General features: G+C 44.4%; 2 protein-coding genes across 2 annotated transcripts in view; both read left to right on the top strand.

The window, feature by feature from the left end:
* The window catches only part of LOC149287671 (uncharacterized), a 432,704-nt gene that overhangs the window by 201,503 nt on the left and 212,096 nt on the right, over positions 1–19,105 (top strand). The gene's annotated exons all lie outside the window — the stretch shown is intronic.
* Positions 1,764–7,103, top strand: LOC149287674 (uncharacterized). The gene is made up of 3 exons (XM_089492611.1): positions 1,764–1,838; positions 2,677–2,797; positions 5,135–7,103. Exons 1-3 carry the CDS (start codon positions 1,764–1,766, stop codon positions 6,454–6,456), a joined length of 1,518 nt encoding a protein of 505 aa, XP_089348737.1. The 3' UTR covers positions 6,457–7,103.

Consider the following 19,105-nt stretch of genomic DNA (forward strand, 5'->3'; position numbering starts at 1 on the left):
TTTGTCTCATTTGTAAAAATGAAATGATTATTTTCACCAGTGTCTAAATGGGGAAGGGGGCCTAATGAGGGGAAGCCATTGATCAGATCATTGAAGAAATGCAGGTCTTATCCAGCCCAGGGACCGGCGTTTCTCCATCTGGGATATAAATCATAGAATCATAGATTCATAGAGTTGGAAGAGACCCCAAGGGCCATCCAGTCCAACCGCATTCTGCCATGCAGGAACTCTCAATCAAAGCATCCCTGACAAATGGCCATCCAGCCTCTGATTAAAGACCTCAAAGGAAGGAGACTCGACTGCACTCCAAGGAGGGAGTTTGTTCCACTGTCTAAGAACCCTTACTGTCAGTTAGTTCCTCCTAATGTTGAGGTGGAATCTCTTTTCCTGTAGTTTCCATCCATTGTTCTGGGTCCTAGTCTCTGGAGCAACAGAAAACAAGCTTGCTCCCTCCTCAATATGACATCCCTTCAAAAATTTAAAGAGAGCTATCATATCACCTCTTAACCTTCTCTTCTCCAGGCTAAACATCCCTAGCTTCCTAAGTCATTCCTCATAAGGCATGGTTTCCAAATTCTTCACCACTTTAGTTGCCCTCCTTTGGACAAGCTCCAGTTTCTCAAAGTCCTTTTTGAACTGTGCCCAGAACTGGACAAAATATTCCAGGTGGGGCCTGAGAGAGCAGAATAGAGTGGCACTATTACTTCCCTTGATTTAATATTTATTTACGTATTTATGCCCTGCCCTTCAGCCCTAATAGCTCTCAGAGCGGCTTACGATTATTATTTTTAATCAGACTGTTCCCTGCCCTCAGGCTTACAATCTAAAAGACACGAAACAAAAGGAGAAGGGAATGGTGGAGGGAAAGGGGATGAGGTCCAGTGGTTCTTCGCTCCCTCTGAGGCCTGGACCAAGGCAGATGGATTGGAGGGGGGGGCTCTTCCTTCTTCCAAGCTAGCCCTGATGGAGCTGGACCTGCCTAGCGAACTCCCTCTCAGACTGGCAGATGGCAGTTATGGAGGGCGGAGTCTCCTTCCTTCAGGCTAGCCCAGATGGAGCTGGACCTGCTTGGTGAACACCCTCTCAGGCCGGCAGATGGCAGTTATAGAGGGTGGAGTCTCCTTCCTTCAGGCTAGCCCAGATGGAGCTGGACCTGCCTGGTGAACTCCCTCTCAGGCAGAAGGATGGCAGTTATGGAGGGCGGAGTCTCCTTCCTTCAGGCTAGCCCTGATGGAGCTGGACCTGCCTGGTGAACTCCCTCTCAGGCCTGCGGATGGCAGTTATAGAGGGCGGAGTCTCCTTCCTTCAGGCTAGCCCTGATGGAGCTGGACCTGCCTGGTGAACTCCCTCTCAGGCTGGCGGATGACAGATTTAGACACTATACTTCCATTGTTGCAGCCCAAAATCGCTTGTTTGCAAGAATGACAAGGGGATACTTGTCAAAGGCCTTACTGAAATCAAGATATACTATATCCACAGCATTCCCTTCATCTACCAGGATCATCTATGGAGATTAGATTTGTCTGGCATGATACCCACCTCTGCATCGGCCCAAAGGAGATATATGTGACCTGCGTATGTCACCAGCAGGATGCTGTTCTCTGTGTCTGAGCGCTGTAGGGTTTCTTGCCAAACCAAGCCTAACCTTGGTCCCTTTTCTCAGGACCTTCATCTCGGCCTCCTTGTACACGGCTTTGGGCCCTCTCTTTCTGGACGTGACCCAAGTGCAGGACGACCAGCCCCCCCCCCCCCCCGCAGACCTGATGGCCGACACAGAGGCCAACCGGAGGGAGTTGGGCTCCAAGAGGAAGAGGCTGCCAAGGTACAACAGCTCTTTGGTGAGTCACTAACCTATTAGCTTCGTCTGGATCACTGATGGGCCAATTTATGAAAGGAATGAAATACAATACTATCCGAGTTTGGCAGACACAGTCCTGGTTAATCCTCTGTCACCCCATTATTTGGGAGGCTTTTAAAATGTCCTGGTTTCTCTCTCCTCCTCCCACTTTCCCCCTTCTTCAGCTGACTCCTATTTCTGCATAATGAATGCCAAGGAGTTTGCACCCCATCAACTCAAAAGTGGGGAGAGGAGAAGAAAGAAGGGGGCAGGGACATGTCCTTGCTAGAAGTCTGAGGCAAAAGCAAAGTGCTGTGCCCTTCCCCGCTTGTGTGATCTTCCTCATAAACAACTTTGACCACCACTTTCTGGCGTTGCTTGTCCACATGTGTCTTGTTCTTTCCATCTGTGAAATGTTGGGGGATATGGGGAAATGTCTCTGGATCTAAATTGGGGGTGGCCCCATGGCCCTCAAGCCCACAGTGCTCCCCAAAACTGCTTTTTAGAAATGACATTTGCCTCTGAAATTTGGCAACAAATGGCTAAATGCACTATAATGTTTGGAGGCTAAATGTACTATATGTGTTGGAATAAACAGTATCCTAATCCATCATCAATATCCCAGCCATGGTCAAAATTATATTGTTGATTATATTGTATATTACATTGAAAGAATTCGAGATAAACTGGGTCTAAAAGGCAGTAGCTTTTCTCTTACTAACAGAATTTAAAGTTTATTTCCTGGACAAAATTCTGAGGTGATCAAATAATTTTTGGGATTTGCTCCTCCCTCCCCTTTTATTAGTCGTTCTCTGGATGAGGGCTATTTTTTATTGTAGGTGACCTTTGCGGATGTGGTGGTATATTTCACTGAGGAGGAATGGAAACTGTTGACAAAGAAGCAAAGACTTATGTACAATGATGTGATGATGGAGAATTACGATAATGTGGCCTCTGTGGGTAAGGAAGGTGAATTCATTGCCCTTACTATGAAGACTGAGGGCCCTTTCATTCTACATTATCATGGCACTATGATTCCACTTTAGATCTGGAATAGACCACAAGGACCATCTGGTTCAACCCCTTGCCATGCAGGAAACACATTGAAAGCATCCCTGACAGATGGCCACCCAGCCTTTGTTTAAAGGCATTTACAGACCTTCAAAGAAGGAGAACTTTAACAATTAATAATAATAATAATAATAATAATAATAACAACAACAACAACAACGAGATGCCACCATGCTCTGAGGGGGTATATTCCACTATGGCATAGCTCTTACTTTCAGGAAGTTCCTTCTAAAGTTTAGGTAGAACCTCTTTTCCTGTGGCTTCTGACCATTGTTCTATGTCCTTTGCTATAGAGTAGGGTTGCCATATTCTTCTTGGGCTAAACCAGGATGGGGTGGACGCTCCCCCTTCCCAGCCTCGCAACCAATCAGAGAAGCTTCTGGGGGCGGAACTTCAGGTCGCAATGACCGCTGGGGCTTGTAATCACAGTGGGTTCCTATTGGAAACTACAAGCTTCAAGGGCCAGGAAGAAAGCCAAAATGGAGGAGGTTAGTGGGCTGGAGGACAAGGGCAGCAAGCTGGAGGACAGGAGGCCAAAACATGGGATTGTCCCACCTAAATCCGTGACATAGCAACCCTACTCTAGAGCAGCAGAAAGCAAGCTTGCTCCATCCTCAGTATCTCTTCAAATAGTTGAACAGGTCTAACATATCCACTCTTAACCTTCTCTTCTCCAGGCTAAACATTCCCAGCTCCCTAAACCACTCCTCATAGGGGCTTGATGATTTCCAGACCCTTCACCATTGTCATTGCTCTCCTTTGGATACACTCCAGCTTCTCAACATCCTTTTTTGAATTATGGTGACCAGAAGTGGACACAGTATTCCAAGTGAGGGCCTGACCAAAGCAGAATAGAGTTGCACTATTACTCCCCTGAATCTCTAACATAGAATCATAGAGTTGAAAGAAATTAGCTTAGCTGAAAGGAGATATATAGTTTGGTTGGGGCAAGAGTGACCTCGGGATTGAGCCCAACTACACCAGGCCTGGAAGCCCACAGAACTCCAAAGGCATTTGAAATAGGTTTTTATGTTTTATTTAGGTGAAAAGCAAAATACACACACACACATAAGCATTCACACACACGCACAAGAACTAGATAACAGGTGGAAGTGGTGAAGAGATGTAAGACTTTCATAATGGTAATACGTTACCTAGGTGGATCTTGATTCCTATTGCTGAGTGTGTGAAATGGGAAGAGAAGTCAGGAGCTCCTGCGACAAATGGGTTTGTCGAGTGCATTGAGGTGCTTAGCCATGTAAACCGACTGTCTGTAATTGGACTGACGTCAAAGAACACACACACACACACACACACACACTGGAATTGTTGCTTGAGGGCAACAAGGTTTAAATTGCTTTAGAATGTTTCCTGGGGGGAACAATGGTCTGAAACCAAATTGAATGCATTGGGAGCTTGGTGTAAATATCTCAGACAAAAAGGATTAGCACACTGGCTCTCAGTCCTTCTTGGCTGTGAATTCTGATCGTGTTCATGAGCCAATATACAGCACAATCTGAGGGTAACGCTCCCAGATGCAGCTCAACAATAACATAGCAGAGTACGGAAGCAAATATCCAGATATAGATATTGGCAATGCACTGACCACTTTTCAAACTTAAAAGTAAGTCACAAACACAGTTGATTTCACTGAAATCTTTGGAAGTTCTCTATCTTGAGTTACAAATTAATACAAATATTTGCAAGCTCTCCTCTCCGACTTCCATGAACTTCACCATCTCTTGAACACACAACTCCAATCCAATCCACACCAATCCGCATGTGAGCTATATAATGTATTAGTTGTGACTCATATCCTGGTGCCAAACAGCATGAAGTGACCTCTGCAGTTAGCTTGCATCATGCCATGTGCTCTGACTCAGCACTCTATGGCAGTCTCACAGGATATGATGCCACCTATCAATCAAAGTATTTTTGCACATGTTTCCTGGAATATTGTTTCAACAGTCCTTTGACTATCTGCTTCCACTGATTCCCTCAAGGCAGTCCCCATCCAGCCTCTTCTTTGCTAACTCTTATGAGTAAGGATACAATCATTCCATGGATTTAGAGGCATAAGCAACAGGGCCATGCTTGGGTTCCACACAGCAACTTCATTAATTAAATTTCAAATAAGGAGGGGTTAATGTGGGCTACATCATGGGGTAACTCCCTCCTCTATTAAGTCTGATTTTCAGTCTAAACTGTCATTGTCCTTTTTTACAGAAGAATATTTTAGTCATGAGAGAGTCCACACAGCAAAGAAGTCACATAAATGCCAGCATTGTGGAAAATGTTTTTCCTCGAAGTCACACCTAGTGACACATCAGAGAATCCACACAGGAGAGAAGCCATACAAATGCCAGCATTGTGGGAAATGTTTTTCCCGGAAGTCAAGCCTCCTGATACATCAGAGAGTCCACACAGGAGAGAAGCCATATAAATGCCAGCATTGTGGGAAATGTTTTTCTTTGAAGTCAGACCTAGTGAGACATCAGAGAGTCCACACGGGAGAGAAGCCATATAAATGCCAGCATTGTGGGAAATGTTTTTCTTTGAAGTCAGACCTAGTGAGACATCAGAGAGTCCACACAGGAGAGAAGCCATATAAATGCCAGCATTGTGGGAAATGTTTTTCTTTGAAGTCAGACCTAGTGAGACATCAGAGAGTCCACACGGGAGAGAAGCCATATAAATGCCAGCATTGTGGGAAATGTTTTTCTTTGAAGTCAGACCTAGTGAGACATCGGAGAGTCCACACAGGAGAGAAGCCATATAAATGCCAGCATTGTGGGAAATGTTTTTCTTTGAAGTCAGACCTAGTGACACATCAGAGAGTCCACACAGGAGAGAAGCCATACAAATGCCAGCATTGTGGGAAATGTTTTTCTACGACGTCATACCTAGTGACACATAAGAGAGTCCACACTGGACAGAAGCCCTACAAATGCCATCATTGTGGGAAATGTTTTTCTACGAAGTCACACCTAGTGATACATCAGAGAGTCCACACAGGAGAGAAGCCATATAAATGCCAGCATTGTGGGAAATGTTTTTCCTCGAAGTCACACCTAGTGACACATCAGAGAGTCCACACGGGAGAGAAGCCATACAAATGCCAGCATTGTGGGAAATGTTTTTCTTTGAAGTCAGACCTAGTGACACATCAGAGAGTCCACACAGGAGAGAAGCCATACAAATGCCAGCATTGTGGGAAATGTTTTTCTTTGAAGTCAGACCTAGTGACACATCAGAGAGTCCACACAGGAGAGAAGCCATACAAATGCCAGCATTGTGGGAAATGTTTTTCCCGGAAGTCAAGCCTCCTGATACATCAGAGAGTCCACACAGGAGAGAAGCCATATAAATGCCAGCATTGTGGGAAATGTTTTTCTTTGATGGGACACTTAATGACACATCAGAAAAGTCACACAGGAGAGAAGCCATACAAATGCCAGCATTGTGAGAAATGTTTTTCTCAGAAGTCGCACTTAGTAAGACATCAGAGAGTCCACACAGGGGAGAAGCCATACAAATCTCAGGAGTAAACTAACATTATTTTTGTCAATAAGGAATATAAAATACTTTAATTCAGTGTTGCTAAGAAAAGCCCTTGTGATTTTGTTTGTAAGGCTTGTCTGTCCATATGTCTCTTTGGGTTTTAAAGTTGTATTTTATTAAGTTTAGATTTTAATTGCTAATAATATAGATAGTTGGTTTGGGTTGTAAATTTGACTGGGGATTATGGGTCATGGCTGGGGATTATGGGTCATGGTATAGGTTAGCTAGGTTAGCTAGATGGGGGGCTGGGATTTGTTGCAGCTGTCTAGAATAGTTATGGCAATAATAGCTTTTGCAATGTTTGGGATGTTGGCTGAAGAAAGTTGGAGGCTTGTATTAACAGAAAGGGGTCTAGTTTCTATGGATGGCAAAGAGGGGCTTGTTTACTGTGGGGCATAGACTGTGGGAATTGGAGGTGGGGGCTAGGATTGGAAGAGGGTGGAGTTTTAAGTTTTGGGGTTTGAATGTATTGTTTGACTTGGAGTGGGCAGTTCTGGCTTAAAGACTGAATTTCTGACTATGTGTTCTCAATAAAGTTCTTTACTTTTTCAACACACTGGACTCTTTGATGCACAAAACTGACCCTTTATTCTCTCCTCAGCTCCATTCCCATCCGTAAGAACAGCAGAGGCAAACATACAGGATACACAGAGAGAGCTTTATTTCCAAAACAGAGCCTCCCTTTCCTGCCTTTCCCTCCTGAGTCCAGCTCTGCACCTTGGGCTCCATTGCAGTCTTCTCAAAGGAAGAAAAGAGGGAAGGAAGGGGAGGCCGCTGAATCCCCTTCCTTTCCCACAAAGGATGCCAGCGGAATAAGCAGCAGCAGCAGCTAGGCCCTGGCAATCCCTGCGCATGCTGAGGAGGGGCCTTGAGGGGGATGTTGCGGTCGCCCAGGACCAAAAGCCTAAGCGACTCCAGCAGCAGCTCTGAGACCAGTTGTGTCAGCTTGGCTAAGGAGTCTGTTACGGAACAGGGAGGATGGTAAACCAACAGATTCCCAAGACTTTCTCTAGTCTTTAAGCTGAGGTAAATACATTCGATGTGGTCGATCATACGGATAGGTATCCTGCTCAAGGCAAGATTGTCTTCATGGACCAAAGGCATTCCCCTTACCTTCTCATTGATGGAGAACCCAGCTGGTAAGGCCTGATCCCAGCTGGCTGAGCTATCATCACCAGCCAGGTCTCCATGAAACAAGCCAGGTCAGCCTCTTGGTCCAGTAGGAGATCATGGACTATGTGCGTTTTATTTTTGACTGACCTGGCATTACACAAGAGCAGGGAAAGGTTCTGTGGTTGGTTTGGTATGCTCTCCAGCCCTTTTGGGAAAGCAGGGTGAATGGAAGGGGAGAGAGATATCTGTCAGGGTCCTAATCGCAGCCCCTCTTGCAACACAAAAGGCAGTACTTTGCAAAAGGAAGAGCTTGTATTGAAGAAGAAGTAATGGAAGTAACTTTTTTGTCACGAATGAAAGAAAGTATAAAGATATCCAGTTTATAACCATATGAATCCACCCCACTCCATTTACCAGTAAACCAAATTAATTGGATAGCCCTTTCCCGCACAGCGTTCTCCCGCCCTTTTCTGCGCAGTGTCCTCCCATCCGGGATTCTGGCAGCTTTCCTAAAACCAATTACGCTCTCATGTGCCTTTTCTCAACCACTGAACCTGTGGCCTTGGACCACAGAACTCAGCCACACAACAGTTTTCATTAACATTATGGCTTAACAATATATATAGCTATCTATAATACAAAACCCCATCAATCTCCACATAATATGGTACCATATGAAAATATAACAAGCACAAACCCATAGCAACATAATGCAATATAAAAAATACCAATAACTCTCTAGGTTCCCCCTCCTTTTACAGAGACCAGTCTTTTAAACTCAAGTCTCTGTTAGAAGGGTGATGCCCACACATTCCAATCCTAGCAAAGAAGCACATTCTTTAGCCATGATCTCTCTACCTCTTTCTAGTATCTTCTATTAAAGCAGATATTAAAACATATTATTTTAACCCACCATAAATCTCATCTATCTTAAGTCTAATCTACACTAAAACCTATAACCTTTATGGCATGAATCCCTAAATGAATAAATGCATGAATAAAAGGATTCATGACATATTGTGACTTCAGGCTGATGCTCCTTGCCTGCAACAATGAGATGGGACCATTTTGAATTTAGGCTAATGCTGCTTACCTGAAGGTTTGAGACGTGACCATTGCAACCTGAGGCTGATGCTCCTTGCCTGAAGGATTGAAACTGGCCCATTGTGATCTCAGCCTGAGTTTCCTTGTCTGAAGAATTGAGACATTACTATTGTGACTTCAGGGTAGTGCTCTTTACCTGAAAGATTTAAACTGGCCCATTGCAACCTCAGGCTGATGCTCCTTGCCTGAACAATTGAGATGGGAGAATTGTCACTTCAAACTGGTGGTGTGTCCCTGAAGGATTGAGAAAGGTCAGAACTTGTGTATAAGAGTTCTGTCATAAAGGGTAAAAATATTAGGGGTTGGTTATTAAAGTAGGAGTTATAGTTGTAGTTCTTAGTAGGCAGTGTAGAGTGATGGGTTATAGAAAGCACATAATGGAAAGTGATAGAAGGACAGATGGAGTGGCTTTTAGATGAAGGCGGGCGTTTGGAGAGGGGCTGGGGTTGCAGCTGTAGACGGGTTTTCAAGGAGGAGTGAAGCTGGCTATTGAACACCGCTCTTCAAGGTGAGGCTGTCTGGGAGAAGGGAAGGGAAGTATAGACAACCTTGGTATCTATGCAACCTCTGCTTGTGTTGTTTTAGCTTGGGAACTGGGGGCTGGGTTGAGTGAGTTAAGAAGGGAGCAAGTTCCTTTGGACTTCTGACTTTGCAGAAAGGTGTTAATGGATGTTTCTGCCTGGATTCATCAATAAAGCTTCTTTTGTTTCAAATGAGTTTTATTTTTTGAGCACAGGACTGACTCCAGATCTCACAGTTTGCAAAGTCTCACAGATTTACCTCCAGTGGAGACCCAGGAACAAGAAGAGTGGTTCTGGAGATCCCGGTGGTGGAGGAGCAGGTGCCTTCTTCAGAGGAACTAGGAGCCAAGCCCAAGACTGGGAAACCTCCTGAAGCTCACACCATCCAGGCCACCACTGGAGGATTTGGGTTTCCGGCCCCAGACTGGGGAAAGGAAGGCCGTCGGGAGGCAGAGTGACAGCCTGGGACCTGGCAGTGGGGGAGTCGCTTGATAGCCGCCCCAGCAAAGAAGAACCCCAGGTAGACGTTTATCGAATGGAGGAAGACATCAAGGAATTAAAAGACCTTATGAAGTGGATGGTGCCCAGGTTAAAGGTGGAGAGGAGGAAGATGTCAGAGGCGAACCGAGGGCATCTGATGCTCCTTGCCTGAAGCATTGAGACTGTCCCATTGTGACTTCAGTCTGATGCTCCTCACCTGAAGCATTGAGACTATTCCATGGTGATCTCAGGCTCTCATGGATGACTACGTTGGGGCACGTCCATGACATACAATGGACCAGTGAAACGATGTCCATGATATAGGAGTCAGTGTGGCCTTGTGGTTTGAGCATAGTGGAACTACAACTCTGGAGATCAGGGTTTGAATCCCAGCTCCAACATAGAAACTCACTGGGTGACTGGAGAAGTCACACTCTCTCAGCCTTAAGGGAAGGCAATGGGAAATATTTAATAGCAACATTTAAGTATTGCAATTGCTATGGTTGTTGTTACTGGGTTGTTGTTATTGCTGTCTATCTATACATTATGATTTTTATGTAGATTATTGGAAGAAAAAAAATAGAACCATTAAAATCAATCAGACACATGAGTCCTACCCAGCCCTCCTCCTCTTGACATGTTTGGAGTGATGAAGGCTGGGGCCAGCCCTAGGACTCCAATCCTAGACCCATTTTCTGGAAATTAAGGGGATGTACAGGCCGCCCTTTTTAGCACCAGATCAGGGCCATGGCAAACACACTGCTTGTTGCAGCTCCTTTTTGCACTATAATAAGGCTACGCTGTGGCCCTGATGTGGCCTTTCCATAGTGCAAAAAGGAGCTCCTTTCTGCGCCAGGGAAAAAGTGCCATATCCACCAACATTGTGGCTTTTCTGCACTACTTTGGCACTGCGTCATCTGGATGTAGTGCCAGAGGACTAGCACTACGTCGCCTGTGATGTAGTGCGGTGTGCAGCGTCACACTGGCATAGGAGAAGAGTCAGGGAGTGCACTCTGCAGACGCCATCTTTGCCCTCATGCCGGCTAAGGATGCTGGTCTCTATGCCCTCAAAGGCCCAGTGAACTGTCTTAGTCTTCCAGCATTCACAAGATTCTCTCTCTGAGGGTTTGGAGGTGAGACTGATAATAGTAATAATAATAATATCATCACTAGTTAATATCCTGCTTTCCAATGGATTTATTTTGAATTTTAGGGAAGGTTCAGGTTTGAATTGCTCTTAGCGCTGTTGAATTGTATTTTCAGTGGTCCGTGAAAGATTGCATAAATGTGTGCACATAAAAACACTTTGTATTTTCTGCAGGTGTGGAAAGAACCAAGATGGCTTCCAGAGGAAGGGAGAGAAGAGAAACAACCCTCAATTCCTCCTTTGTTGAAGAAATTGGAGGAAAGAACACCTCCGGACAGGTTAGTGTCCAGACCTCCTTTTTCGTGGTGGAGCCATTGGGAATTTGACTGACTAGGATGCAATGGGGGTGTTATTTACAATCCTCTGTCTTTCAGCAAAGGCTATTTTGTATTGCAGATTACCTTTTGAGATGTGGCAGTGTTCTTCTCAGAGGAGGAATGGCCACTCTTGAGTCCAAAGCAGAAATTTCTGTACAAAGAGGTGATGATGGAAACCTATGAAAATGTGTCCTCTGTGGGTAAGGACCCATTGCCCTTCCTATAGAATGGGGGCAAGTGCTCTAGAAAGCTACATTGCGTGGGACACTGGTTCCAGTTTAATTTTTATAGCAACATCCTGTGAAATCATGGAATTTGTAGTTTCTAGTTTCTAGAACTGCCCACTTTACACCGGTTCTTAAATCCCTCCATTGGCTGCCCATTAGTGTCTGGGCAAGATACAAGGTGTTGGTTGTAACCTTTAAAGCCCTACATGGCTTGGGTCCAGACTACTTGCAGGAGTGCCTTCTTCCACACAATCCTCCCTTCACTGGAAAAAGTCTCCTAAAGCCTAAGAAGACTAGATTGGCTTCAACAACAGAGAGGACCTTTTCTTCTGCCATTCCTAGGCTTTGGAATGACCTGCCAGAAGAGATCCATCACATCACCACTTTAGAAGCCTTTAAAAAGGCTGTTAAGATGGATCTCTTTCGGCAGGTCTTTCTAGAACACTGTCACCGACACTGTTATTGATACTGATACCCCGGCTGCCCTGCATAGATAGAAGTTCTCCCCTCAGCCTCTCCACCCAATCTAGTCTTCACATGTCTTTAAAGAACAAAGGAGGTAGGAAGGAGAAAGATGTAGATGGTAATAATAAGAACAAAAATAAGAAAAAGTGTGATGTTTGTTTGAATTGTAATTTTATTGATTGTATGGTTGTTTATTCTGAAAGTAAAAAGAATTTGAACATTATTTACAGTTTGACCTCAGTATCTGCTGAGGTTTGGTTTCAGGACCCCACTTAGTAACCAAAATCCGTGGATGTTCAAGTCCTATTACAAACAATGGGGTTGTAGTATGATGCGCCTTACATAAAATGGCAAAATCAAGGTTGGCTTTTTGGGGATATATTGAGATGCAGAATCTGTGGATACTGAAAGCTAACTGTGAAATGTTAAAAAGCAGTTGAAATCATCCCATTAAGAGAAATGCAACCCATGTCATTGGACTCATGGAGAAGTGGTCAGATGGAACCAAGGAGAATGTGTTTCTTTGGTTGGTTTCCCTGGAAAGAACTGAGAATCTTGTCCAAGGAGGGAGTTGAGTCAGTTGAGGCTGAGAGAAGGAGGAGAGACCTCAGGAGAAGAGCATTTCTCTGGGTTAGTTTGCCTGTTTCCTATTTTATGTTAGTGTTTTGAATACTGTCTTTCTTACAGTGGAACCTACTCCTGCTTTGTGAAGGCATCACAAGTTGGACTGGTTGATCTCACCTGAAAGCATCCTCCTTATTCATTCATTCCTATTGTACGTTCTTTGAACTGTATGGTTGTGTTATCTATTAAATTTCATCCCACCTTTCTCTCATGGATGGGTCTCAAGGTGGCTTAGAAGACAAAATGTAGAATGAACAAAAGCATTTCTTAAAAAAGAACAGATGCTAGTAAAATAAGGATACTGCTATTCCTTCGGTTGGAAGTTCGTTCTCCAAGATCTGCAAGGGATAATCTTCAAATGTTAACTGGGAGGGAAAGAGGACATTGGAGGACAATGGCTTAGAGTCATATCACATAGACAGTAGTGAATGGAGACTTCCATGTTAGTGGGTTGGTGAATCTGCTCTGTCTTTTAGTCTGAGCTCTCTCTGCTGCTGACTCTATTTTGGAAATGGGCTCCAGCCCCATGGATGAAAACCTGGAGGAAATTCAATGCCCCAATAATATGGAAGTCACAGTCTGTCAAAGTTTACATGAAATGTGTGAAATGTGGTTTTTGTTTTGCTGTTGTCTGTCCTGAATTTTCCATCTCCACTAAATGACCCCAAGATCAAGCAAGAAGAGAGAAGGAGAAAACTGTGTCTCCTTCCACTTTCTCAACCCCATTTAGAAATGTATGGACCTCTTCCATGGCAATGCTTAGACACAGCTTTGCTCCTTAGAAAACACAAGGCTTGTAATCTTTCACAGAAGACATATTATTTGGGAGGCAGTTCAAGAAAAATCCTTCCAGGAAGGTGCCCCAAATTTCTTTTCTAGGCATATAGGCTGGTGGGCTTTTTCATCCACAGTTAAACGGTGGAGGTGGCCTATGACAAACCTCCTTTGAACACAGACAAATGAAGAACTGCCTTCAACTTGACCACTAGCGATCCTGCTAAAAGTTTACATGATGAAGAGAGTTCTTCCTGATAGATCCTATGATGCTTTTCCTTAGTTTCACTTAATTTGCTGAGGTAAAATTGTATTTATTTGTTAGACTGTTCTTATACTTAAAACAAAAATCTTCTCCAGACAATGGTCTTGGAAAGAAGAAAGGTCTCTCCACAAAATTGTCTGGCCTTAACATGAATGAGAAAGGCATAATGTTAAATGAAGAAGAGACAGCGATCGTGACCCAGAGTCCAAAGCAGAAATTTTCTGACCCAGAGGAAGGGAGCCAAGTGAGTCTGGGACACTTTTATGCAAGAGGTTCTTGGCCTTAGGAGAAAAGACGCAATATGGAAAAGGGGCACCACCTCCTCTTTCTACTCTTTGCTCAAATGGACAGGTTTTCTCTGACCTACGGAGTCAAAGCAGCCCATTTGGATGTTGAATGCGGATTGGAGGATGACTCACATTTGCCGCTGGGATCTTACTGGCATGGCTACAGAAACATGGATCTCATAGAATCAGAGGACGACCTGGAACTAACTGACAAGGTACAGAAGAAGCCTCATGCACTTTCCATGGGGTTTTAGAGATGGGCAGCGTGTTCACATCTGGCTGTCTTGGAAAGAGAGTTAATTATTCCTTCCCACTGAGAATTTATCCTTAAAGTAATGGAGGTCAGAGCAGGGGAGCATTAAATCTGCCTCAAACTTTTTACTGAACTCTCTTCCCCCCAATAAATTCAATGCCTTGGACAATCAAGATTAAAACCAACATGGATTCACTGTCCCACTAAGATGGAAACGACTAAGGGGGTTAGACACAGTGGGATGCAGACCTTTGTCTCTAGTGAGAGCCGTTCGATGAATTTTACGAGGCAAGTCAAGTTTATTTACATACCCCCTTTCTAATGGGAAAATGTATATAAAGTGAATTCCTTGCCATGATAAACACAGATTTAGGCTACAGATACAAGGGAATATTTGATTATACAACATTTTTGTTGGAGATTTGGGATATCTGCATTGCATATGTAAACAAAACTAGACACATTTCCTGTTAAACTTCCTGCATCTATTTGTAGAAAGGTACACAAGCCGAAATGATTTGTCTTGCTGGGATTTGCTGTTTTAGTTGATTTGGAGATAGTTATACAAACTCATTTTTTTTGTTTGTTGTATCATTACCTTTACGTAACTGTTACTTCTCATTGTTATTAATACAGAATGACAGGGAGAAAAACTGTGCAATCACAGATCATGCGTTGTGGAGTTCCTATTACAATGGAACAAACATTAATACCATAATGACCATGTGAATCAGATGTGTCACCTACAAGCTGCTCGCAGAAAACAATGTTCACATCACGTTCAAAATCACGCCTTCCAACCCTTGCTTGCCTTGCTCTGGTAGGGGACTTTTAAAAAACATGTGGGATATTCTTTTCTTTTTGTGTATTTTCCCATCCAAAGATCCTGGAAGTTGAGAGAGACAAAACGCCACAGGAGGAGCATCTCCAAACCCAGCGTGACTACTACTGAATTTGGTCAAGAAAAAGAAGCAGGAAAACAAGCGCTTGAAAGAGAAAAGCTCACAGGTGCCACAAGATCTCTTTGCAAATTTAAAGAAGAGTGATTTAAGTCGGGTAAACCTATATTCTAAAAATATGGCAAATTAAAATAGAAGAGCCGACAGCCTTTGAAAACAATTTGAAACCAAACACATGCACAAATATGGATTAAATCCAAAGGCACCGGGAAGCAAAAAGCCAAGTTTTATTTGGCATTCAATGAAATCGGTGTTGGTGCCAATTGGACCCCTGAAGGCGCCCTAGTAGAAAAGGCCCTCTCTCACATCCTCCCACCATAAACAGAGCCCACTGGAGGAACATGGAGGAGGTCCTCTCCAAAAGACTTTATTTCTTAGGCAGATGGGTCCATAGGAAGCACTCCTTCAAGTACAGGGGTTCCAAGCCATTTAGGTCTTTAAATAACTAAGTGCCTAGTTCAAATCGTAGCAGATGTAGTTTTGCAAACTTGCGGGAAGCAGTTAATGAAACCTCTTGAAGCCCAAGAGAGGTTTGACAGGGATGGGATCCAGTGCTCACATAAATGAGATGCTTCCAGCTGCTACTATTTTCCTTCTTAAGTAGGGATCCTTTCCCTCCTCTGATCAAGGTGAAAAACAAACAAACAGCTTCATTTATATACCGCTTCATACTGAACTAACAGTGTCTAAGTGATTTACAACTGTAAGCTAATTGCCCCCAACAATCTGGGAAGTCATTTTAGCAACTTCCTCGGAAGGATGCAAGCTGGAGTCGAGCTTGAGCCCTTTCGCTGGTCTTGAACTCGCAACCTTATGATTTTGAGTGAGTGGCTGCAGTACAGGCATTTATCCGCTGTGTCACCAGGGCTCCTAAAAGCAGAAGCCCTGTGTAAAAAGGAAAACAAATCCATCAAAGGCAAGGATGAGGGTGGGATTAAAGTCTCTCTTCAGCACTCGGACAACCCGTCGGAAGAAGGAAAGGATAAGGTAAAGCAAACCCCATAGATCCCATCATCAATGTCTCTCCTGTACCAGTTTAGTAAAATGCATCAGGAGATTTTTGGCTGGCCATTGGAAGAACATCCCGTGGATGATATGTTGGATTCCAGGATGCAACCTCATACTGAGAAAAGCGAGAGGGGCAGGCTGACTTCTGAGCAGGTACATTTCAGCCAGCTAAATGGAGTGTCTCCTCCATGTGCCAGCCGGCTCTTTCACAAGGGGCATTGTTCTTGCTACTTCATTGCTTGTTTTGGGATTGAAAAAAATATTCATTTGCATCTTTTAGCAGAAAGAAGGTATAAAAAGGATTCCCTTGGTCACCTTTCCTCCATCCTTTCTTTCTTTTTTCTAGAAGCAGGGACAGGATAAGAGCCTTGAAAAAATGGGGGAGAAGAAGGAGAACAAGGAAAATACAGAAAAGGAGGATGAGAAGGAGAAGAAAGAAACAAAAGAGGGGGAAAGAGAAGGTAGAGCCAGCATGATGTGGCTATTTTAGTTTTAAACTAGGTCTCCCAAAAAGTCCCTTTGTCTCCTTTACTCCATCCTTTCTTCCTTTTTTCTAGAAGGATGGACAGGATAGGAGCCTTGAAAAAACAGAGCAGAAGAAAGAGCACAAAGAAGATAAAGGAATTCTTGCAATCAGTCCAGAAAAGAAGGATGAGAAGAAGAGGGGAAAAACCAAGGACAAGACAGAGAAGGTATAGCAAGTATAGCATGCCTGTTTAAATATTAAATTAGGACCCTAGCAATCAGGGTTCAATTCCCTGATCAAACATAAAAAAAACCCACTGGGTGACCTTAGGCAGGTCAAACACTGTCGGCCTCACAAGATTGCAATGGCAAACCCTCTCTAAATAAATTTGCCCAGAAGAACCTAAGACAGGTCTGCTTTTAGGCCTCCATTAGTCAAAAATGACCCGGAGACATGCCAGCACCACCAACAGCAGCACCACAACAAGGCAATGTCACACCTTCTCCCCCTCCTTTCTTTCAATGGCCAGATCCCTGATTTTGTCACATCCCTAATTTTACTTTAGGACTAATCTGCCCAATTTTCTTCTTTCACAGGCCAAAGACAGTGAGGCCAAAGTTGGAGATACAAGGAACCCACCAAAGTGCCCTGTCTACGTTGCAAATGGGAGCGAGCCCATAGCTATCGCGGAACAGGAGGAAGAAGAGGAGGAAGAGCAACTGGACCAAGAAACATTTGACATTGTACGCTTTCTGCCACTCCTAACATGTTGAAAGCATGCAGAAAAGAGTATCCATTGAACTCTTCTTCAGCATCACATTTTAGATGAGCTGATTTTCCACTTTCCTTAGCTGTCCAGAGCAATAGGCAAGTTTAAACAATTCCTCCCACCTTCCCTCCCACCCTTCACTTTCACATGGCTCCTCTCTGTTTGTTTCCCTCTTCAGTGCGAAGAGAAGATGCGGCCAGTCAGGAAGGCCATACAACATCTGGACAACCCAGGCAAGGGGCGCTTGGTGGAAGAACTGGAGAATATTATACACAGCTGAGAGGCAGTGAACAGGCAGGCCCAGCTCCATCAGGGTTAGCCTGAAGAAAGAGAGCCCTCCCAGCAGTCCATCTGCCTTGATCCAGGCCGCAGAGGGAGAGAAGAACCACTGGACCTCATCCCCTTCCCCACCACCATTCCCTTCTCCTTTTGTGTCACATCATTTCAGATTGTAAGCCTGAGGGCAGGGAACCGTCTAATTAAAAATAATAATTGTAAGCCACTCTGAGAGCCATTAGGGCTGAAGGGCGGGGTATAAATACCTTAAATAAATAAATAAATGAATAAATATTTAAACAGGGCTATCATATCACCTCTTAACCTTCTCTTCTCCAGGCTAAACATCCCCAGCTCCCTAAGTCGTTCCTCATAGGACATGGTTTCCGGACCCTTCACCGTTTTAGTTGCCCTCCTTTGGACACGCTCCAGTTTCTCAACATACTTTTTGAACTGTGGTGCCCAGAACTGGACACAATATTCCAATTAGGGCCTGACCAAAGCAGAATAGAGCGGCACTATTACTTCTCTTGATCTAGACACTATACTTCTATTGATGCAGCCTAAAATAGCATTGGCCTTTTTAGCTGCCGCATCACACTGTTCACTCATGTTCAACTTGTGGTCTACTTGGACTCCTAGATCCTTTTCATACATAGTTTCATTCATCCAGGTGTCCCCCATCCTATATCTCTGCATTTCATTTTTCCACCCTAAGTGCAGTACCTTACATTTCTCCATGTTGAATTTCATTTTGTTACCTTTGGCCCAGCTTTCTAATCTATTAAGGCCATTTTGAATTTTGATCCTGTCCTCTGGGGTATTAGCTACTTCTCTTAATTTGGTGTCATCTGCAAATTTGATATGCCCCCATTTCTGTCATCCAAGTCATTGATAAAGACATTGAATAGCACTGGGCCGAGGGCAGATCCCTGTGGGACCCCTTTTCTCTTGCCAATGGGATTTGCAGTGTATTCCTGGACTGGATCTCCCAGCATCCACAGGGCCAGAGAGAGGAGGGTCCTGCCCTGCATAGGGCTGCCATTTCATGGGCCTTAGGCTCTGGGAATGTGTGCCTTTGGCCAGTGTCCCTGTGGCTGGGGCTCTAGGGTCCCTCAGTCCCTCATGCCTTGTTCCATATTAACTGCAGGAGGAGCCTGTGAGGGTGGGGCAGGGGGAGGGGCCTTCCAACTCCTTTGCCCTCATTGGCCAGAATGAAGAGGGGAGGAGCTTCTGCCTCTCTATTTAGCTCTGTGCGCGGAAGAGAGAGTGAGGAGCAGAGAGTGGGAAAGGGACAGAGAGAGACAGGAAGGAAGGAAGGAAGGAAGGAAGGAAGGAAGGAAGGAAAGAACGAACGAACGAACGAACGAACGAACGAGTGTGGGGAGTGGAGAGGAAGCAGAGGGACAAGGCCTGGAAGCGGTAGGCTTCACTGGTGCGCTGAGGCCTCCAACTGCCAAGTGCTGAGGTGGAGGTGGCCATTTTGTGTTCTGGAGGCCATTTTGTGCTGCTTGTGACTGTGGGGAATAATGTTCCAGAACCTTCTCTGAGCCTCAGTTGAACAGAGGCCTCTCTTTCTCT

Source organism: Sceloporus occidentalis, unplaced genomic scaffold (assembly GCF_023333645.1).
Source record: "Sceloporus occidentalis isolate IW3139 unplaced genomic scaffold, rSceOcc1.0.p SCAF_57, whole genome shotgun sequence".
NCBI classification, from domain to species: domain Eukaryota; kingdom Metazoa; phylum Chordata; class Lepidosauria; order Squamata; family Phrynosomatidae; genus Sceloporus; species Sceloporus occidentalis.

Coding starts and splice junctions, on each gene's coding strand:
- LOC149287674 (XM_089492611.1), top strand. CDS start 1,764: ATGGCCGACACAGAGGCCAACCGGAGGGAGTTGGGCTCCAAGAGGAAG. Junction 1,839..2,676: donor CAAGGTACAACAGCTCTTTG/GTGAGTCACTAA, acceptor TTTTTATTGTAG/GTGACCTTTGCGGATGTGGT. Junction 2,798..5,134: donor CGATAATGTGGCCTCTGTGG/GTAAGGAAGGTG, acceptor CCTTTTTTACAG/AAGAATATTTTAGTCATGAG.